This window comes from Lynx canadensis, chromosome B4 (genome assembly GCF_007474595.2).
Source record: "Lynx canadensis isolate LIC74 chromosome B4, mLynCan4.pri.v2, whole genome shotgun sequence".
Lineage (NCBI taxonomy): Eukaryota > Metazoa > Chordata > Mammalia > Carnivora > Felidae > Lynx > Lynx canadensis.
This window is the reverse complement of record NC_044309.1, coordinates 46353819-46377041: the sequence shown is the minus strand read 5'-3', so window position 1 is coordinate 46377041 and position 23223 is coordinate 46353819. Positions and strand designations below refer to the sequence as shown.

At 41.6% G+C, this 23223-nt stretch overlaps 1 protein-coding gene across 1 annotated transcript; it reads right to left on the bottom strand.

The window, feature by feature from the left end:
* Positions 1-5110: 5110 nt before the first annotated feature.
* On the bottom strand, positions 5111-20037 carry DDX47 (DEAD-box helicase 47). The gene is made up of 12 exons (XM_030321858.2): positions 19930-20037; positions 18963-19056; positions 13217-13405; positions 12897-12968; positions 12547-12665; positions 11901-11972; positions 11688-11804; positions 11009-11155; positions 10324-10461; positions 8314-8384; positions 7213-7342; positions 5111-5666 (listed from the first exon to the last, which is right to left on the bottom strand). The coding sequence occupies exons 1-12, from the start codon at positions 20014-20016 to the stop codon at positions 5535-5537; spliced, it is 1368 nt and encodes a 455-aa protein (XP_030177718.1). The 5' UTR covers positions 20017-20037; the 3' UTR covers positions 5111-5534.
* Between the last annotated feature and the right edge of the window lie 3186 nt (positions 20038-23223).

Below are 23223 nucleotides of genomic sequence, written 5' to 3'. Positions count from 1 at the left end.
CTTCCATTTGGCATAAACCACCTCTTCACTCTAGGGTAGGCTGTTCAGTGCTACTTCCCAGAGTTCGAGTTTCTGTAGTTATTTTTAGCTGGAGTTTTAGTGCATTCCTGGGACAGGTGAGGCATGAAAAGGAATGTGGGTGTGGGTAACCCTTGAATCTCTAGTGCCAAGGTCTGGGTCTCTTGTCATTCCAACTAAAGAGATGACTCACACCCTTATTATCTGCCCTGAGGCTTGATTTCACCTTAAGAAGTGTGTGGATTAAAACTTCTTGTATATTCTCTAATTTCAAGATCTTGGAACATTTTTTTTTTTTTTTGATGGTTATTTAGAGACAGGGGCAGAGAGCATGTGTGTGCATGCACACAAGCGGAGGAGGGGCAGAAAGAGAGAGAATTCTAAGCTGCGAGAATCGGACGCTTAACTGAGCCACCCAGGTGCCCCAGAACATACTTTCTTGATGTTATTTTGTTACCTGCTTTTGATAACACAGATGCCTTCACTTTTCGTAACCAATGCCACAGGCTGTGGTTCTTTCTGATCTCCTTTCCCAGGGCTTTGAGGGAGCTGGGGTAGACAGTCTCTGATTTAGACTTTTGGATATTATCTACAGATAGAAAGCTACCTGGAAAACATCTGGCTGTAAGCCAGATATCTTTCAGAAGTCAGACAAGTTTTAGGATATTTATCACACCTTTCAGGGACTAAGAAACAATAATCATAACCTAGTTGAGTCTAGACCCCTTTTGGCAACCACTGGAATCCCTTCAGAGCACCCTTAAGTTCCAGAGTGCCTCGAATTCTGGACCTGCTTTAAGCCTGGAATAGCCTACCCAACTAAAACCCTATCACTGGGACCCTTGCACCCCTTCCTAAGGCAGAGATATTTTCCTCCTCTCACTGTAGTTCTGGACAGAGGAAGTAAAACCAAGTTAGCTAGTTATCATGAAGCCATGATACAACGAATGTAAAGTGGCTTCATGATTCAGGTGAGAAATAAGGGGGAAATTTTCTCTGGGCCAGCATCACATGACTATCACAAGCTATTTCCTTTATTAAGGCATACAAATTAGGCACACCTGGGTGGCTCAGTCGGTTAAGCCTCCAACTCTTGATCTCGGCTCAGGTCATAATCTCATGGTTCATGAGTTGGAGTCCCAAATTGGACTCTGTGCTGACAGCTCAGAGCCTGCTTGGGATTCTCTCTCTCTCCCTCTCTCTCTGCCCCTCCCCCACACGTGCACCCACATGTGCTAAGTAAATAAATAAACATTAAAAAAACATTTTTAATTTTTTTTAAGTGTATTTTTGAGAGAGAGAGACAAAGAGACAGAGCACGCATGGGTGAGGGGCAGAGAGAAAGTGAGACAGAATCCCAAGCAGGCTCCAGGCTCCAAGCTGTCAGCACAGAGCCCAACGCGGGGCTTGAACTCACAAACTGTGAGATCATGACCTGAGCTGAAGTCAGATTTAACCAACTGAGCCATGCAGGCACCCCCTCTCAAAAATATTTTTAGGCAAGGGAATTGAAAGCAAAAATGAACTACTGGGACCTTATGAAGATAAAAAGCTTCTGCACAGCAAAGGAAACAAACAACAAAACTAAAAGGCAACCAATGCAAAGGGAAAAGATACTTGCAAATGACATATCGGACAAAGGGCTAGTATCCAAAATCTATAAAGAGCTCACCAAACTCCACACCCGAAAAACAAATAACCCAATGAAGAAATGGGCAGAAAACATGAATAGACACTTCTCTAAAGAAGACATCCAGATGGCCAACAAGCACATGAAAAGATGCTCAACGTCGCTCCTTATCAGGGAAATACAAATCAAAACCACACTCAGATATCACCTCACACCAGTCAGAGTGGCCAAAATGAACAAATCAGGAGACTATAGATGCTGGAGAGGATGTGGAGAAACGGGAACCCTCTTGCACTGTTGGTGGGAATGCAAACTGGTGCAGCCGCTCTGGAAAACAGCATGGAGGTTCCTCAAAAAATTAAAAATAGACCTACCCTATAACCCAGCAATAGCACTGCTAGGAATTTACCCAAGGGATACAGGAGTACTGATGCATAGGGGCACTTGTACCCCAATGTTTATAGCAGCACTCTCAACAATAGCCAAATTATGGAAAGAGCCTAAATGTCCATCAACTGATGAATGGATAAAGAAATTGTGGTTTATATACACAATGGAGTACTACGTGGCAATGAGAAAGAATGAAATATGGCCCTTTGTAGCAACGTGGATGGAACTGGAGAGTATTATGCTAAGTGAAATGAGCCATACAGAGAAAGACAGATACCATATGGTTTCACTCTTATGTGGATCCTGAGAAACTTAACAGAAACCCATAGGGGAGGGGAAGGAAAAGGAAAAAAAAAAAAAAAAAAAAAAGGAGGTTAGAGTGGGAGAGAGCCAAAGCAGAAGAGACTCTTAAAAACTGAGAACAAACTGACGGTTGATGGGGGGGGTGGGAGGGAGGGGAGGGTGGGTGATGGGTATTGAGGAGGGCACCTTTTGGGATGAGCACTGGGTGTCGTATGGAAACCAATTTGACAATAAACTTCATATATTGAAAAATATATATATATATATATATTTTTTTAAAGGCATAAAAATTAGGCGTGGGAATTGTTTGCAATTAGGGGAGGGAGAGAGGTTGGTGGGTTATTTTGAAGCTCTGTTTCTTAAATCAGGAAAGCAGAACTAAGGGATTATATCAAGAAGGAAACAGAAGAAAGGCCAGAAACACCCTTCTTACTCCTGAAACTAGAGCCTCTGGTACACTGACTGCAAAAATAATTTACATTTCATTTAAAAGAATGTCATTTTAAACTTCTATACGTCTACCCATCTTACTATTTCTGAAGACCTACCTTCTGTCTTTTCTCCACTTTCTTTGTAATCAACTCTATCTGCCATTTCTATTCCACAATGCAGTCTTAAACCCCAAAGAATATAGCAGTACAGAAAGATGGTCTGTACTGGATTAATAATCTCCCCCTAAAATTTGTGTCTACCTAGAACTCCAGAGTGTGACCTTATTTAGAAATAGGGTCTTTGCAGATATAATTGGTTATGATGAGGTCACACTAGATTAGGGTGCACCCTAAATCCAATGACTGGTATCCTTAGAGGAAGGCCATGTGAAGACACAGACACATGAGGAAGGTTACATCGAGAGGGAGGCAGAGATTAGTTATGTTGCCACAGGCCAAGCGACACCAAGGACTGCCAGCAACCACCAGAAGCTAGGAAGAGGCAGTCTTCTCTAGAGGTTTCAGATGATGCATGGCCCTGCTAACACCATCTCAGACTTCCAGTTGCCAGAACCGTGAGCCAATCAATTTCTGTTGTTTTAAGCCACCCAGTTTGTAGGACTTTGTTATGGCAGCCCTAGGAAACTAACACACATCTTGATGAGGGTTTCAGCAGCAAGACTTCGCAACGTTACCTTAGAGGATAAGGGAACATGAAGAACAGATCTAAATAGTAGCACAAACTCACAGCTCTGTCCTCATTTACTAACAGATCACATTCATTTATTTCTGTGCCTCCTGTCCTCCACAGTAGTATCTTTATTTATTCTGTGTAGGACTCTAGCTTACAGTCTGGACCTACTAATATGCCTAAAGACGCATCATCCACATTTCTTTGCTTAGTATCCTATCGTCCCATCCTAGCAAAGCATAATTACATGTATACTTTAGAGACAACAGCTAAGCTTTAGAGCAGTTTTTAACCCTTTCAGTCTCCCCAGAAATAGGCACATACTTCAGGGGTCTACGGACCCTATGTGAGAGACTCCACTTTTTTAGAAAGTTCAGACACCTTCAGGATAATTCCAATCTCTTCTCCTTACCCACCACCCACACCCCAATTCAATGTCAGCTTGCTTCTGAAGTCCTCCAATGAATGACAACAGCAACCCTCCATTCACTTTTACCCAAAGGCTCAGAGAGAAAGTGTTGCTATTATCCAAGCCACTGCAGAAAGTTCCATCTGGAAAATACAACATTCAGGGAGAATTAGCCTCCAATCATACCCACAATTCAAAACAAAGTCACAGTTATGGCCCCCACTCAACTACTTGACTCCTGCTTTTCTTCCACCCTTTTTCTCCTTTCCTTCTTTCTTACTGACTCCTAATTTTTCTAATTTAACCTTCACTCAAATGCACCATAACAAGGAGCAATGAAATTTGGAGCAACCTAAACAAAATAATCCATGTGTTTAGATTTCAATTAATTATAAATGCCTTATCCACAGGCATTTCTCTTAGGATACGTTTCTGGCAGAATGTACCCTATATTTATAAAGATCTTCCTGCAAGTAACCATCCACACCTGACTACCACAGAGAATTTTACTGACATCTATTTTTCACTTCTTGCCAGATACTTTGACTCTAAGACGCACCTTCCATTAAGATATACATAGAAAGTTTCTCTTCAAAACTCAATCTTAAACCACTGGAATCTCTTCACGCCAGTTCTGCCAATTCAGACCCTTTCTCTTCTAATAAATGACAAAAATGATTAGGCATCTTCTATGAGTTGAAAGTCTTCAGGGCACAAGACTTCATGACCGTGAAGCTCACAGCTGTTTCTGATTTCCATCAACTTTCCCCTATTCTGACCCAGTCTCTACAGAGCCACGGTCTATTTTCTCTCCAGGAGCTGATGATCCAGCTTTACATATTCTGAGTTATGTAGCCATATAGATGGAGACAAAAGAAAAGAAACCAGTCTTCCTAACCCGAGCAGTCTTCTTCCTAACCCAAAAGCAGTCTTCTTAAACCGAGCAGTCAGGGAAGTGAATGTACCTAGGGATCTAAGAGACTCTGCAGTCTTACTTAAGGCCTTTGATCCATCCCCAAGAAAAACACAACCACCTTTTAAGCAGGACTTCCCATTCAAAGCCATCCATCACCTCGTTCCTTTGCAGATCTTTAAAAATCATAAATAATGTTTACCTTAATTAAGAAAAAGCAATGATTTCGCCACATAACTGCCACTGTCAATTTCTTACCTATTAGCAAGATCTTACTTAAATCTGTAAAGTCCCTCAACCCGTAAAGGTTTTCAAAGAGTTTGAATCTTTTAAAAATAGTAGGCAAATTTATTAGTCCACATTTGGTCTAATGAAGCACAAGCTGAGATTGCTTAAGTATCACCAGTTTTACAAATACAGAAGCTTCTTCCCTTCACAAATACAGGTCCAGGGCTCCATCAACCTAGTCCTTGACTTGCAGCTGAAAAAACAAAAGGTCTGTGTGAAGTGATAAAAGAACACATCCTACTCATCTCGTGACCAAGAAACCAAAGCTGACACGAGCACCGTAAAGTGTGTGCGGTAATGGCACCCTACGGAAGGAAAGCGAGTGCTCAAGTAGATGAGCAGGTTCTCGACATCACTGTGACAGATTTCGGTCTGAGGAACTGTGCTGGAGGGGGCTTCATCCTCTTCTACAATCCCCTTATACGAAACAAAAGGCTGAAATCAAGTCTTTATAAAAGAAATTAACGGCCTTTCCGTTTCTTCATTTTTCCTCCAGCGACCTTGTTCCTGACACCCATAGCACCCTCTGTGTCGTCATTGTCCCCAGTGTCCTCCCGCACGCGTTTCTTCTTTTCTCCATGCTCCCTTAACTCCTGCAAGAAAACAGAAAGGATGAGATTGAAAATGAATTACTGTCACTGAGGGTAACACATCCTGCTCTCCTCTCCTTAAAATCCAACACCGGGGCACCTGGGTGGCTCAGTCGGTTAAGCAGCTGACTTCAGCTCAGGTCATGATCTTGCAGTTCTTGAGTTCAAGCCCCGTGTTGGGCTCTGTGCTGGCAACTCCTGGAGCCTACTTCGATTTCTGTGTCTCCTACTCTCTGCCCCTCCCCCACTCACGCTCTCTCTTTCTCTCTCAAAAATAAACATAAAAAAAAAAAAAACACTACATAACTCCCTAATACCTCACACTAACAAAGGGAGAAGACCAAAACCCCAATACACAAAAATGTTTACATGAAAATTAAAACAATAAGCTATTATTTACACATGGCAGGCCAGCAAAGATTTAAGAGAATGGTAATACCTAGTATTTGTCAAGGTGTGGGGACACCCACATAAACTGTCGCCAACAGCTCTTCTGGGTGGGAGAGGGAGAAATCTGGTATTCTGTATGAATTCAAATTTTAACTCCATTTACTCCTCGGCCCGACAACTAATTCTACTTTTAGGAATTTATTCTAAGGAAACGAGTACACAAAGTTGTACATACTAGGATGTCCAACATGGTACTAGTTAAAACACAAAACATGTGAAAAAACATAAATATACACCCATGTAAGTCATGTTATATATTTATAATGGAATTTTTTGTAGCCACTGAGAAGTGATCACATTGCTCTATATTTGTTAAAATAGAAAAAATGTTAATCATATACAATTAGATAACATCTAATTATGGCTAAAAAAAGAAAAATAGCCAAATGTTATCAAGAGCCAAATGTTCGCCGTGGGGGATAACTCATATGTCTCATTTACTATTTTAATCTTTTCCATATTTTCTGAAATTCTTTCCAATGTATATCTAATACTTTTATAAACCAAAATACCAAATGAGAGTTCTATGTGAGCAGAAAAACACAAGTCCACGCCTCAGCTACTCAGAAAGCAGCAGCCCAGGGGCAAAGTTTCTTCATCCCTCAGACTAGAACTCTAGGGAGCAGACAGCACTTGCTAGGATTCTCTTTTACAATCTTCCCATCCTCACCATTATTATTACTGCTACTTACTGTTAGTTACTACGCAGTTCACGTTAGCTTATCTGATGCCCAAAAAACCCCTATAAGGATCAAAGTAACTGTTATTTCCAATTTACAGGCAAGGAACTGATTCCGAGAGGTCAGACGCATGGTTCAAACCACAATGTCCAATTCACAGCTGGGTCTTCTGATCTCGAGTCCAGAGGTTTTCTTGCCACATGTGAAACATGAACAGTGGCTGAGCATGTGGTCACTGTGGTCAGACTGAGTCCAGACCTCGATTCAAATTACCTACCATCTCTACACGTTAGTATGTTCATCTTAAATTTAGAATAAAATAATACTTCCTGCAGTTAGTTATGAGGATTAATCCAACAGCATCTAGCACGTAGTTACCATTATTTGCATAAAAGTTGATGAAAAAGTAAGCTGCATACCATTCGGGCAAATCTTTGGGCTTCAGTGACACGCTCTGTCAGCATCATAACCTCATCATCCTGTGTTGGAAAGACAGGCAGTTTCTTCCCAATTAAGTGTTCTATGCGCTGGAAGAGTTCTACATCATACCTGAGGAAGGAAAATTGGTGTGGTTTTGGCTGACTGACAACGCGGATGTCTGTCCATTCCCAAACTACACATTATGCGGAATGAGGCAACTGACGCAAGTTTTAAACAATACTGAATCCAGAATACTGATTAGAGCAATCCTCGGTACACAGCCCACTAGAAGATCAACCAACATATTTTTACTCCCAGAAAAGCCAAAATTTTGTCTCTCTAAAAACAAAATCGGGGCGCCTGGGTGGCTCAGTCAGTTAAGTGTTTGACTTCGGCTCCGGTCATGATCTCGTGGTTTGTGCTGGAGCCCCATGTCAGGCTCTGTGCTGACAGCTCGGAGCCTGGAGCCTGCTTCGGATTCTGTGTCTCCCTCTCTCTCCGCCCCTCCCCTGCTAATGCTCTGTCTGTCAAAAATAAACATTAAAGTTTTTTATTTATTTTTTTTTAATTTTTTTAACATTTATTTATTTTTGGGACAGAGAGAGACAGAGCATGAACGGGGGAGGGTCAGAGAGAGAGGGAGACACAGAATCTGAAACAGGCTCCAGGCTCTGAGCAGTCAGCACAGAGCCCGACAAAGGGCTCGAACTCACAGATCGTGACCTGAGCCAAAGTTGGACGCTTAACCGACTGAGCCACCCAGGCGCCCCTAAAGTTTTTTAAACAAAATCAAAATAATTATTCTAATACTCTGAGTTGAGGGAAAAGTCACTACTCTCCAGCTTCAGCAGTTGAAAGAAGGAGCAAGGGTTACATATATATATATATAGGATACATGTATATATATACATATGTATATAATCTTCATTAATGCTCTGTTAAGTAGATACCATTATTTGCATTGTACAAATGCTGAAAACAACATGAAGGAGGTTAAATGACTATTACAGTAAGTGGCAAAGTCAGGCCACCAAATCAGTCTGCACCAAAGCTCTGCTCTTTTCTCTGCATTGTTCTGCCCCTGAAGTCAATTTACTTACTGTGTGACAAAGGTGATAGCCTTTCCAGAACGCCCAGCTCGAGCGGTTCGACCTACTCGATGGATATAATCCTGAGAAAAAAAGCATAAATAAATCTGAGTTACATAAAATTTAAATAAAAAACTATGAACACAAAGTCTTACTGCAAACTTCTGAAAGGAAATACACTCATGTTGAACCATGGAAAAATGGACTGGGCAATTTGTTCAGATAAATCTACTTCATCTTTTTTATTTTCCTTGCAGCACAAAACTGACTCTCTTTTCTTTACAGAAAGACAAATCTAAAGCATATCTACATGGCTGCAGACAACATGGTCTAGAGAAAAACAGCACTGGATCTAGAGGCAGACCTGCATCATGGCTCTGGTCTTACCACCTACCAGCTACACAACTATCTACAAGTCACATAGCCTCTTCGAATCTTGGTTTCTATCTATAAAACAGGGATAGAAACACATGCCCACACTCAGAGTTATTGGGAAAATCAAATGAGACAGCACCTTGTCTACAGCAGTTAAATACAAAGCCAAGAGATACTAGTTGTTCTGGGGACAATTCTGTCCTCCCCAGGGATATTTGGAAATGTCAGAACACATATGCGGTTGTCATAATGTCACCTATGGGTAGAGGCCAGGAATGCTGCTAAGCATCCTACAATGCGAAGGACAGCCCCACAGCAAAGAATCTGCTTGCCCAAAACATTAATAGTGCCAAGGCTGAGAAACCCTGAGATACACTGAGAACCACAAGCTGACGACTCTGAAGAAGTAAGACTGACAAAGATCAGCACGTGCTGCATCTACTCCTGTGATCTCACACCTCTCTTTGGCTACCTTCATTCACATTTATTAATATCACATCCTCAGGCACATGCAAGATAACGAGAATAAATAAATCAAGAGCTTTCCCAGTTTTTGATACTTAACCAATAAAGGATTAAGAAGAAAAAAAAAGGATACAGAAAACATTCCATTAAGAAACACACTTTGGAGGGGCGTCTGGGTGTCCCAATCAGTTAAGCATCTGACTCTTGATTTCAGCTCAGGTCATGATCTTGTGGTCATGGGATCGAGTCCCATGTAGGGCTCTGCTCTGACAGCAACAGAGCCTGCTTGGGATTCTCTCCTTCCCTCTCAAAATAAATAAGTAAACATTTTTAAAAAAAAAAAGAATATTCTTAAAAAATACACTTTGGACGCACTGGAATATTATTCAGCCATAAAAAAGAGTTGAATCTTACCATCTGCAATAATAGAGATGGACGTTAAAGACATTATGCTAAGTGAAATAAGTCTGAGAAAAATAAATACTGTATGATCTAACTTATATGTGGAATCTAAAAAAAAACAAACTGAGCTCATAACATAGACAACATATTTGGTGGTTTCCAAAGGTGAAAATAATGGGAGTAGGGAATCAACTGGGTGAAGGGAGTCAGAAAGTACAAACCTCAAGTTATAATACAAGTAAGCCATGGGAGTGAAATGTACAGCATAGCAAAAATAGTTAATAATACTACATTACACATTTGAAAGCTGCTAAGAGAGTAGACCTTAAAAGTTCTCAGTGCAAGAAAAAAAACTCATAACAATGTATGGTAACTAGACTTGTGGCAATCATTTTGTGATACATACAAACAGCATACCATTATGTTATACAACTAAAACTAATCTTTTATGTCAATTATACCTCAATTTAAAAAAAAAAAGAAAGAAAGAAATACAGTTCAAAACTAGAAAGTCAAGTCAGCAGGGACACCTGGGTGGCTGAGTCAGTTGAGTGTCCGACTTTGGCTCAGGTCATGATCTCATAGTTTGTGGGTTCATGCCCCACATGGGGCTCTGTGCTGACAGCTCAAGAGTCTGGAGCCTTCCTCAGATTCTGTGTCTCCCTCTCTCTCCTCCTCCCCCATTCACATTCTGTCTCTCTCTCAAAAAAAACATTACACATCAAATCAGCATTAAAAAAAATTTTTTTTAAAGAAAGTCAGGTCAGCAATAGGACTCACCTTGGAATGGGTAGGAATGTCAAAGTTAACAACTACATCCACATGAGGTATGTCCAAACCTCGGCTTGCAACATCAGTTGCTAGAAGAATAGAACGAGCCTTTGCCTTAAACTTATTAAGGGATCCTAAGCGTTTGCTCTGACATGATGAAAAGAAATGAAAAGAATGTTAATCTTGATAAACTAAGGAATCTCAGAATCTAAGACACACAAACTAGAAACACTAAATATAAGAACCAAGACAGAAATTTTTAAAAGGATGTTTCCCCTAAGTCCAAACTAGGCTCCACAGATCAGAAGGAAACATGGAAGCAACAAAAAAATATTTAAGACAAGGTCAGAAAATACTAACAGGAAACGGGGATTGTTTAACATGACAGATAGTTGAAAAATAATTTATTAAACATCTTTAGAGACCAAAGAATCAACGTTAGCACTAGGGCTGAATAAATCAACTGAAAAGCTTCCATACCAGACAAATAACTATGAAATCTTCTAATTTGAGCCTCTTACTATCCTAAAAGGAGGAAGTAAGCAACTAGAGCAACACTTTAAAGCCCATAAAATCAAAACAATTCTGAAAAGATGCATGAACACCTCATGTTGTTATTGTACAGAACTACTGCTATAAGCTTTACCCTTTTCACACCACCGTTTCACCACTAATGATGCCGAAGAATCTTTACCTGACTCATCTGTCCATGGAGGGGGATAGCAGTGAATCCAAGATTTCGAAGCAGCAAAGCTGTTCTCTGAGTATTGTTACAGGTGCTGCAGAATATCATAAAGGAGTTTCCAGCCAGTTCATTTAGAATGTAAACCAGGTAGGTATCCTAAGTTACAAACCCAAAACAATCAATGTAAGTAACTGATCTGGAAGAAAAGACTGGAGTCCCGGGAATATAAATTATCTAAAAACCTAAGCCTATAGTTAACTCTCAATTACCCAGACCCCAGCTGCCAGTTTGCACTCCTGAAGCAGCATTATCATCTCTGTGAACCATGAATTTCACATGCCTGAAGCCAAGCACAAGGAAATCTATACTCGGCAACCAGGAAAAGTCCCTACATCAAAGCATAAAACGAGGGTCCATTCCCTATAAAAAAGCCACATAATCAGGAGACAAAAGAAAAACTACTTCAAGAATGGGGCTGGAAAGGAATTACATCATGACTTCATTATTGTGGTTTAGCATGCTGTGAATTCCCGGAATGTTTGACTTTATCAGTGATAAATATAAGCACAGTATGTGTTCTAAAACAAACAGTAGCACAACTCTTAGCTAATCAAAAGTGGACACACTTTCAGATGCTTTAGTGAGGAAGGAGAGGGAGAGGCAGGAACGATCAAAGTAAACACTTTACCTTGAATTTAGAAGGAATAAAAAGGTAATATTGCTGTAATTTCTCAACTGTCTGGTATTTGGAGGAAACAGCACATTTCACAGGATTCTTCAGTGCTGCTCGCTGAAGTTTTTGCACCTGCAGAAAAAAACCTGGAATAGTACACTGATTCCTAAATGCTGTTTTTACTTATCACTTAATAAAGAAGAAATCAGAAGTCCTAGAAAACTTCACCTTCTTGGTCATGGTGGCCGAGAAGAGAAACGTTTTCCGATCTCGGGGAATCACTTTGAGGATCTTGTCAACCTAAGGCACAAAGAAAGGATACCAACATAACATTTAGAGTGGATATTTACAAATGCTCTTTGTGAAGCAGAGAATGAAAAACTATATCACTGTGGGAATTTGGGAACTCAAAAATTCCATTCAATTCAGCTAAAATTTATTGAATATTTATTATTTGTACGATACTATATGCTGTTTTTAAAAAATGCCACTCAGAGAAAAGAACAGTTTAAATTACAGTAGAGCTAATCTAAGAGAAAAGTCAAAGGTGTTCATCAACTAAGTTATGAGTGGGTCAGCTATGATGACAGAAAATAAAAATATTTCAAGGTATACAAAAGAGGTATATATCAAATAAAATAGAAACGAAATCTGGTAGAAATTTCTCATCTCTAAAACTACAGTCAGACTATATTCTCTAGAGGATACTGAGGCACTGACAACGTGAGGAACACCAAGAATGAAAAAAAGGCAGCAGAAATGTTTAAATTAACTGATAATGATATAGTATTCCACAAAGCAGTTGTGCAATGAACCAAAGTTTGAAGAGGGCACTTGAGATGTCCTACAATGAGGAAAGAAACTAGCTGCTCACCTCTGTCTCAAAATCCATATTCAATATTCGGTCTGCCTCATCCATCACCAAGTATTTGAGGGCTCTTAAGTTGAAACCTTTTGTATTTTCCAAGTGGTCTATCAGTCGACCAGGAGTTGCTATCAAGAAAGGTTGAAGAGAAAGGGCAATGTTTAAGAACTAGGACAAAAAGAAAAGTTACCAACCACCCCACCCACCAAGCCCCCCAAAATTTCAGAAATTAAAAAATAAAACAAGACCACAAAAATCCTTTCTTCAAAATCTTTCTACACAAATAAGTTTTATGCAACATGGACAGATCTTCTCCAATTCATCGTTGTCAGTGCCTTTTACCGTTGTCAATTACTCACCTATTATTACATGTGGTTTTTTCGCCAGGGCCAGAGACTGGGACATTGAATCGATTCCACCTACAATCACAGCTACAGAAACAAAAAGAATACAGAACAGAGACCCTCAATTTTTTCCATAGTTCACTGAATACGTTTTAAGCCAGTGCTAGATTTCTACTTAAATTTTTCTTCCCGTATAACTTTCCCTAAAGCTAAAATACCAAATTCGCTCTTAAGGTCAATAAAGTCATGTTAATAATATTTGCTTCTATCCTCCTTTTCCATTCATTCTCAACTTGTGAAGAAACTCTACAGTTCCTTTCCTGTCAGACACTTACCGCTTTGCACACCAATGGAAGACCCCAGGGCTTCAAACTGCTCTGAGATCTGAAAGGCCAACTCCCGAGTGGGCGTGAGAACTAAGGCAAACAATCGCTGGGGCGTCTCCAACAGTGCATTCAGAATGGGCAAAGCGAAGGCACCCGTTTTTCCAGAGCCAGTTTCTGCCAGCCCGATGATATCACGACCTAGGAAGAAAAAGAAAACCTCTAACAGCAAAGAAACGCTCTCTGCATTATTTCCCTTTTTCTACAATGACACAACGTGGGCACAAAGTAGACAGTGAATAAATATTTGATGAACTGGAGGGAGAGGAAGGTTGAACAGACAGAAGACATAGTCTCTGTCCTAGGTAAGCTTAAAACCCAGGGGTGACATACACAAATATGATATAATGTGATAATGGCTTTACAACAGGCCCCTACAACATACAGTGAGAACACAAAGGAAGGAGTAACTCACTGCCCAGGGGAGTCAGGAAAGGCTAACAGACCTGATGAGTAAATTAAATCTGGAATTAAGCAAAGAAAGAAAGGAAGCACATTCCTATAAGAGAACAGAGGACGGAGGCTGTAAAGAACATAGCCACGTGCAGGGAGAGTGAGAAGTACAATGCGGCAGAACACAGAAATGTTAAGGAGGGAGAGGGAGAAGAATGAGGCCAGAAAGGAAACTCATAAGCCATGATAGGGTGTTTTGATGTCTTCCTGTAAGAGAGAGAATTAAAGGATTTTAAGCAGGGAACATGACAATCAATGTTACTCCTTAGGAAGATAATCCCTATGCCTGATGGCATAATGAGCCAAGGAGCTCAACAGTACATGCATTTACACTGCTTCTTCTGAGGGAAGAATGCCGTAAGTAATCCCTTAAGAAGAGGTCCCCATGGTCTGTTATCACCAATCAAGCCGTAACTATAAGATTTGGAAATTAACTCCCAAACCAAGGCCACCATCTCTAGGCTGGCTGGCTGCAGCTCACAAGGTAGCTGTGCACTCCAACAGCGCCTGCTGAGATTGCTTCCTAGTGATAATGACCTCCACGGTTGATGCTCACATTGTTCCCTGACTGTATAGAACTTCTGAGATTTCCTTACCTAGAGATTAACCCTACAATAAACCCCTTTTCTCCGAGGTTACCTGAGTGACTCTCTTCCTTATGACCTAAGATGACCTTAACAGAATGGGGAACACACAGGAAAGTAAGAGCTCAGTTAGGATACCAGGGGAGTTAGTATGGTGGTCTGAACTAAGGCAAGACAGTGAGGATAAAAACAAGTGAGATGTACAAAGTAATGAAAGAAAATGTGGTTGACACATGGGTTTCTAAGGGCATATAGAAAATTAGCTCTGGTGAGGAAAACAATGACTCTGGTTTGAACACAGGAACTTGACGTTTCTGCAACAGGCTCAGAGAGAAATATCTAAAAACCAGTTGGACGCACTTGTTTGGAGCTCAGCAGAGAAGTACAGGCTAGAAACACAGAAGTTGGAGCATCCTAACAGTTTTGCTCCCCCAAGGGCAGACACATCAGAATAACCTATGGGATTCTTATACCTACACATGCCCAAGTCACACATGTGGAAATTCTGATTCAGTGACTCTAGAAATCTCTACTGTTTTACAAGTAAGATAGGTAATTTTGATGAGCACTGGCTGAGACTCACTGATGCAGATAGTGTTAAAGCTTCAGGACTGGATGAGAAATCTTAGTAGTGTTTTCAGAGTGAGGAAAAAAAAAAAAGGATAAAGATAGAATTAACCTTACAAGGAAAAAGGAAAGGAACCAGAAGAATCTCATAAAGAATAGCTGGAAAGACAGAAGATAATACTGACTTGAAATTGAGGAGGAAGAGAGCTCAAGAAAGGAGAGTGATTGATATCAAGTAGAGCAGACTTCTCAACATCCGTCTTTTAGACACTGATCACTTAAACTAGGATCCTGCCAAGCCAGAGCAAACAACTCCATAGTCTAGTGAATTCTACCATTTACCCTTCTAAACAGTAACATCGATGTTACCTATAAAAGTACAAGTGTAGATGTGAATTATAAGTCAGACCAGACAATGCACTAATTTTGTAAAGGTCAGAGCAACAAATGACAATATACGGATAAAATTTCTCCCTCATTTACTAACTTTATTGTTGTTGTAGGGTAAGTGATAATGCATTGCAACAGCCTCTACCTATTTGTGAGCTAAGGGCTTCCAAAGCCTTTTATTCCCCAACTTTGGGGGGATTCTGCCCTCCCTGCCTGGGTACAACACACCTTCTAGAACAGGAAAACAAAAACAAGAACAAGAACAAAAACAAAAACACACCCACTGGGATCTGTTCCCCTTTTCTTTCAAGGGAAGTCTTAAAATTTCAGAAGAAAGGGGTATACAAGAAAGATTTAGGGAAATAAAGGAGCTTAAGTCTCTCAATCCATGTGGCTGTAACGCCCACCGCCCACAAAGCAATATTCACTTTGTGAAATTATTTTTCTCTATTATCTCCTTTCTTCTTCTCACAACCTGTAAGCCTTTCCAGTGGTAGTATCTGTGTAGAATGAACACCCAGTAAGAGGAGCAGGAATAAATTCATTCACCTGCCACACTGCTAGCACCTAACACAACTACTTGGTGTATGGCAGCCATTCAAAAAACTGTCTGAAATTCGTAGAGGACTTTGAGTGATCTCTGAATTAAAAATAAACTTAATACGGAGTGCCTGGGTGGCTCAGTCGGTTAAGCGTCCGACTTCAGCTCAGGTCATGATCTCACGGATGGTGGGTTCAAGCCCCCATCGGGCTCTGTGCTGACAGATTGGTGCCTGGAGCCTGCTTCGGATTCTGTGTCTCCCTCTCTCTCTGTCCCTCCCCCGTTCGTGCTCTGTCTCTCAAAAATAGATTAAAATGTTAAAAAATTTTTTTGAAAAATAAACTTAATACATGAAACAGATGGGAAGAAAAGCATCCTCAAAAATCATCAAAAGATTTTGCTCTCCCCACTGTAACACTATAATATAGGGCCAAGAACACAGGCTTTTCACTAGAACATCCTATTATTCAAATTCTGGCTCTACTGATAACAAGTTATGTGCACCCACCCAAGGTACTTAATCCACTGGCCATCACCAATAAAATAATCATTCCTGCCTTTCAGAATTGTTATAAGTTTAAGAACAATGGATGGACCCAGGATGCCACAATTTTGTAGAAACTGACACCATCATTAGTACTCAAACTAAATTTTAAAGTTAATTTAAGAGAAGACAAAAGAAAAACTTTGTTAGATTATTTAAATCTCTTGCTTAGAGCCAGCGTCTATAGGTTTTTTAAATGAAGCATTTGTAAACTACTCCTTAGAATGAAATAACCTCAAGAATAAGAATACTTTCCATGATGATTATGTCAGTCACATTACTCAGTTCCTAGTAATCTTTCATGGACTCCTACTTTCTCTGCATTAAATACAAACTTTTTACTGAAAACATTATAAATAATTTAAGGATTATTACCACCACCCAATTTGGGTTCATTCTTCCAACACATGCTGTAGGGCAGGCAGGAAAATGCCAGAAAGCACCAACCCTTCTTTATGCTTTTTAAAGCAATTCCAGTACTTCTGACTGCCGAATCTTCTTCCCCACTAATGGCCTTTACACAATCCTTATCCTCTTAGCGTCTCTAGACAACTTGAAAGTGTTTACGGCCCCCTCCCTAAAACACTCTCCCTTACCTAATTTGTATGAAACTGTCCTCTCATGATTTTCAACCTGTTATTGAGTCTCCATTTCTCCCCCTGTCATCTCTTGACCCTACGTGGCAACCTCAGCCATTTCCACAGTTTCAGCTACAACTTCTCTTTGGATGTGGTATCTACATCCAGTTCTGGACCCTTAATCAAGCTCTAATTCCCAGATTCCACCTGTGTGTCAGTCAAGTCTATTTCTTTGATGCCCGAAATCAATTATTTCCAACTGAACTCCTCTTTCCTGAAATTATTTTTCCTCCTATGTTCCCTTTTTACACCAGTAATATGTCCTAAACACACAGGCAACGATCCTAGATTTCCCTACCCCTTGCCTTCCATTAACTAACTAGTTACAAAATCATGATGACTCCTTTTCTATCATTTTTCTTTCTTTCTCACTACCTCTACCTTACCCTTTATTTATTGCCAAAATTACCGCAATGCCCTCCTAATTGGTCTCCCAGCCTCTTGTCTCTCATCTCTAAATTTCCTTATAAAGCTATGAGACTAATAGTCCAAGAAAACAACTCTAAACATTTCATTCTCCTGCTAAAAAAATAATCCCCAAAGGCACTCCACTGCCCATGGAACAAAGACCAAATTCTTTTACCCACATTTAAGTCCTGCATAATCTGGCCCCAAAGACTTTACTAATCCTTTCCCTATTCTCTATTAAGTAGTTGCAAGCCTCCACACATGCCCATGTGTTCCAGCCTCCTTAGCTTTTTTTTCATATTGTTCCCTATGCCTAGAAGGTCCTCCCCTCCCATCATGCACAAATGTCTAAATCTTATTCAGTCTTCAAGGTTCCGCTTGAATGTCTTTCCAACCTTTCCAGCCAAAAACTAAAGTTTACTCTAGTCCATTCCAATGAGTAGTAATCTCTTCTCCTCCCTCAGTGCACTTGGAATGTAACTTTCTTATGTCCCAGTTCACTTTGTAATAGATTTATAATTATCTCCTTACTAGAATCTAAGTTCTTAGAGTGGGCAGAATCTTAACTTCTGGTGCCTTACACTTGTATCAGATACTTACTATTTATAGAAGGAGCAAATGGAATTTCATAGAGTAAGTCTAATTACTTTTCCACGTGACAGCTCTCCAAATCACTGAAGCCAATTACCATATCCCATCCAGATCTACTCTTCTGCAGACTGAATGCACTCAAGCTCCTTTAACTATTTAGGACTATTCTTGTTACTATACCACACTCACTGCCACTCTTGGTCCCTCAAAACTGGGCCCCAGAACTAAGCATAATATTCTAGATGTGTTCTAACCAGCAAAGGCATTTCTCTCACTAGAGCTAGTTCAAGGGTTCTTAACCTGGGACATATGGGAGAGGAATTCAGAGTGAGGGGTAAATTCTACATACAGATATGTTCATACACTTTTTTTTTTTTTTTTTTGCTTGCCTGAAAAATCTCTTATACTAATGTAGCTAAGATTCCATTCATTTTCTCTATGGAACTTAATGAATTTCAGTGAACATTGCTAGGTCTCTTTTACCACCAACCGTAACACTGTGAAGCTGGGCTTTGGGAATCTAAGAGCAGGACTTTACCTCTACTCCCATGAAAGTTCACCCTGTTAGTTTCAGTCCCACTAGTCATCAAACATGTTAGCCATTCTTCTGAAAATCTGATAAACACGTCTTACAAAGCGAGAGCTCTCAACTCCTCTAGATACTGATGTGTGTTCCAGGCACCCTTATGTAAATCTGCACTTATTGATTCATAATTTCTAACAAGTTTCTTGTTCATACACTTTAATCCAGTGTGTCCTTAAAGTTAGCACCTGTTGCAAACAAATCTCCTTATAGAAAGTAAGTTCAGTAGAACAGAATTACTTTTTCAAAAGCCAATAAGCCACAAATTTTGTATCTTTAGTGGCCATATTTTTATATTACTTGAAGTATACAACAACAGCTCTCAAAAGTGATAAGTAGTTGATTGAGTGTAACTTCATACTGAACCTGTATTAAGCCACATGTTTAATTTCAACCTACCTTGTAAGGCCAAAGGAATAGCTTCAATCTGGATCTTTGTGGGCTTTGTCCATCCCAACTGGTCACAAGCTTCACACAACACATCTGTCACACCCTTAGAATTCAGAAAAATACACTTTAGCAAAGAGGAACACACACACTTGCCTCCCAGCTAATTTTTTTTAAATGTTTATTTTATTTTTGAGAGAAAGAGAGAGCATGAGCAAGGGAGGGGCAGAGAGGGGGTTAACACAAAATCCGAAGCAGGCTCCAAGCTCTGAGCTGTCAGCACAGAGCCGCAGCCAGGCTGGAACCCGGGAACCACAAGATCGTGACCCGAGCCAAAGTCGGTTGCTTAACCCACTGAGCCACCCAGGCGCCCCTGCCTCCATCCTAATTAAATGACTATCGGAGCCACCCTGCTGGTGACATGTGCATCCCTTACGCTTGGATTCAAGAAGTATTGCGAGCCTACTCAGTCCGCTCTTTATGAGCACTAGGAGATAGCAGTACTTCAAGACTTAACACTTTCTACTCAAAGAGACAAACCCAAGCTCTTCACGTGCACTATTTCATTCAAGCCTCACAATTCGCTGAAGTACGTATTATTACCCCCAATTCACAGATGTGGAAAGTGAGGCACCGCGAGATAACAACGTGCCCCTAGTAAGTCACTGGGTCAGAATCCAAACCCGTTGCATCTTACTCCGGGGGGGGGGGGGGGGGGGGAGGGGGAAACTTACAAACGTCGCCACACCAAAAGGGAGAAAAGCGCAAATGGGGACTCTCAGGGACGGGCATCCCTCCCACCATCCAAACCCACAGACTTAGGGAGAGCGTCTGGAACCCAAGTTTCGGAAATTCTGAAGGAAACCCAAGCTAGGCCCCAGCTGCGTCTCTACACTATTAGCCGGAACCTAAGGCAAATGGACTCTGCCTGCGCCCAGTGTCAGCAGTACAAAGAAAAACCTGAGTCATCCACGCTCACCAGATCTTTAAAAGTTTTAGTTTCCTCCTCTTGCACCGCCGGCTGAGGCGCTTCAGTCGGAGAATCGTGCTCCTCGGGCGCCGCCATGTCTTCCGCGCACTCCGGAAGCGGGTCACCGGCGCGCGGGGTGCCGGGAAATGTAGTTTTAGTTCTCCCCTGCCAGCGTGTTCTGGGCGCCCCCCTGCGGACTGGTTGGGATTTGCCGGCCGGAGGGCTGAGGCCTTGTGGAACTTAGTTTTAAAAAGGGGGTGGGGGATGGATATTAACGCGTAGGCTTGTGGAACTGAGAGGAGTGCAGAAAGCACTGATGACCTGGGCCTCCTGTCTGTCCTTTAGGATCCTTATAAGAAGTTATTCCCACCTCTCACACCTGTTATGTTCCTTGCTTCTCCAATCATACAGCATTGAACAGGGTGATACTGCAATACTATTTATTTATTATAATTGTTTCATTCATTTACTCAGTTGAACCCACCATATGCTAGGGCTATACTACATGCCTAGTGGCCAGGACACCATCCGTTGCTGTGGAGAAGACAGATAATGAATAAATGATCACAGATAATTTCAAACTGTGAAAAATGCTATGATGTAACAAACAAATAAAAATGATGGAGAGTAACCTGGGGAGGACACGTTGTGGGGACAACTGTGAGCTTGGGCAAGGCCTTTGGGAAGCAGTGATAATTGAGCTGAGATCTCACTGGTGAGAAGACAGTCCCTTGAAGAGTCCAGGGGACAATTATTTCAGACTAAAGGAACAGCAAACACAAAGGTCCAGAGGAAGCATAGCCAATGAGGCTGTTCTGGGAAACAGTCTGCCACTACTGAGGCAAATTAAAAGTTATTTTATGTTGCAGGTGCCTGTGCCCAGCAAGCACAATCCTCCAGCATGCAGGTTCTCATACGGTGCCACAGTGCTCATCTTATTGGAGGCAGCTGGTATGCATCCTTGGGAGAGTGGATAATTAAAACATGTCCATGGTGGGCGCCTGGGTGGCGCAGTCGGTTAAGCGTCCGACTTCAGCCAGGTCACGATCTCGCGGTCCGTGAGTTCGAGCCCCGCGTCGGGCTCTGGGCTGATGGCTCGGAGCCTGGAGCCTGTTTCTGATTCTGTGTCTCCCTCTCTCTCTGCCCCTCCCCTGTTCATGCTCTGTCTCTCTCTGTCCCAAAAATAAATAAACATTGAAAAAAAAAATTAAAAAAAAAAAAAAAAAAAACATGTCCATGGTGTGAGCAAATGGGCCTATAACAATACAGCCAGATCTCAAAAACCTAGTGCTGAGTGGGAAAAGTATAAAATATGTCATGTGCATTTAAAATATATACCCAGAGGGTGCCTGGGTGTCTCAGTTGGGTCAGCATCCGACTCTGGATTTGGGCTCAGGTCAGGATCTCAGTGTCGTGGGCTCGAGCCCTGGGTCCACGCTGAGCATGGAGCCTGCTTAAGATTCTCTCTTCCTCTCTCTTTCTCTCTGTGCCCCTCTCACCTGCTCTCTCTCTCTCTCTCTCTCAAATAAAAAAAAAATTAGGGGCACCTGGGTGGCTCAGTAGGTTAACTATTCAACTTCAGCTCAGGTCATCATCTCGTGGTTCATCGATTCAAAACCCAGGTCAGGCTCTGTGCTGACAGCTCAGAGCCTGATACCTGCTTTGAATTCTGTGTCTCCCTCTCTCTCTGCCTCTACCCCACACACACTCTGTCTCTCTCTCTCTCTCTCTCTCAAAAATAAATGTTAAAAAAATTAATAGTAATAAAATTTTTAAAAATATTTTTTATTTAAAAAATAATTTCTAAAGATGTACTCCATTAAAAATAAAATCAGGTAAAAATTTTGCCCACAAAAATATTACTTTCTGCTAGAGCACATACAAATAGAAGGATACACTTCAGACATTTGAGAACGGTTACCATGGAGAGAGAGGAACTGCGATAAAACTGGGAATGAGGGAACTGGAAATAAAAGAATACATACACAAAGCAGGAGAAGGGACTTGTGACAATGCGCCTTGACCTGAGAATTGTCAACTCAGCTCAGTGTGCCTGAGGTCCTCCCCACCACCAAGTGAAAAAAGGTCCTGACTTAGGAATCACATTGGTGTCTGCAAAAACAAAAACAGGTAGGGTAAAGTCAGAGAAGCAGGCCCAGGTCAGACCCTGCAGGACGCTGTTAGTAAAAGAGTTTGGGGTTGGACGTTATCCTGAATACAAAAGGAAGCTTCTGGAGCGTACTGAGCAGGGAGGCATGTGACCTACATAAGCTAAAATATCACTCTAACTATTTATGAAGACAGATAGTAGAGAGGAAAGGGTGGAAAGAGAAACTCCCTAAGAAGCAAGAGATGATCTTCATACCCCAAGCTCTAAGCACGCTGCCTGATGCAAAATGGATGCCCCGTAACTGCTCGGTGGGTGAATTACAACTCGGCAAAGCGCCGGGGTCAAGTATGATGGCAAATCGGAGAGAACTGCACTGGTGTTTCTTTCGGGAGTGAAACTGCTTCCAGCTTTGAGATTACCTCCTGCAGAATACATTAGGGTCTTTGCTCTTTTCATATCCGTGTCTCCACCTTAAAGGGAAGGAGAGGGGGCGCCTGGGTGGCGCAGTTGGTTAAGCATCCGACTTCAGCCAGGTCACGATCTCGCGCTCCCTGAGTTCGAGCCCCGCGTCAGGCTCTGGGCTGATGGCTCGGAGCCTGGAGCCTGTTTCGGATTCTGTGTCTCCCTCTCTCTCTGCCCCTCCCCCATTCATGCTCTGTCTCTCTCTGTCCCAAAAATAAATTAAAAAAAAAAAAAAAAAAGGGGAAGGAGAGAAGACCCACACCACATAAAACAACGGGTCACCCTGAAACTGGTTCTATCATCACCCGCTTGGGCCAACACAGTCTGAGGCCTTCCAGCTGTCTGTTCAGTTCCCTTCCCCTCCCCTCCCCCGCCATCCTCTCCATCTTCCCAGGACAGGCAATGAGGCCGCCTTAGGTGATCTCCAAAGCAGGTAATGCGATTTGGGATAAGAGGAAGTTGACTTATCCCAAAGAAGTTCTCCCAAACTAGCGCTGTTTCCTTTTGTAGACCTGATGAGGGTCAGCATGAGGCAGGCTGAGGGACAAAGCACAAGCTAGCACCCACCCCCACCACTCTTCCCCCAGGTGGAATATGTGATATTCCTCAGACACTCCTGGCTACCCAAGAACAAAGCACAGGGGTCTAAGTGCTTGCCATGGTAATATAGGAAACAAAGGCAAATGAAAAATTAAATTCCCTTCTGCCTATAGCCCATTGACAAGTCCTTG

Excerpts from the sequence above, each read along its gene's own strand:
- DDX47 (XM_030321858.2), bottom strand. The coding sequence starts at position 20,016 with ATGGCGGCGCCCGAGGAGCACGATTCTCCGACTGAAGCGCCTCAGCCG. Across the intron at positions 11,156-11,687 it reads TTATTCCTTCTAAATTCAAG|GATACCTACCTGGTTTACAT; the intron begins GTAAAGTGTTTA and ends TTTGTAACTTAG. Across the intron at positions 10,462-11,008 it reads TCCATGGACAGATGAGTCAG|AGCAAACGCTTAGGATCCCT; the intron begins GTAAAGATTCTT and ends TCATCATGTCAG.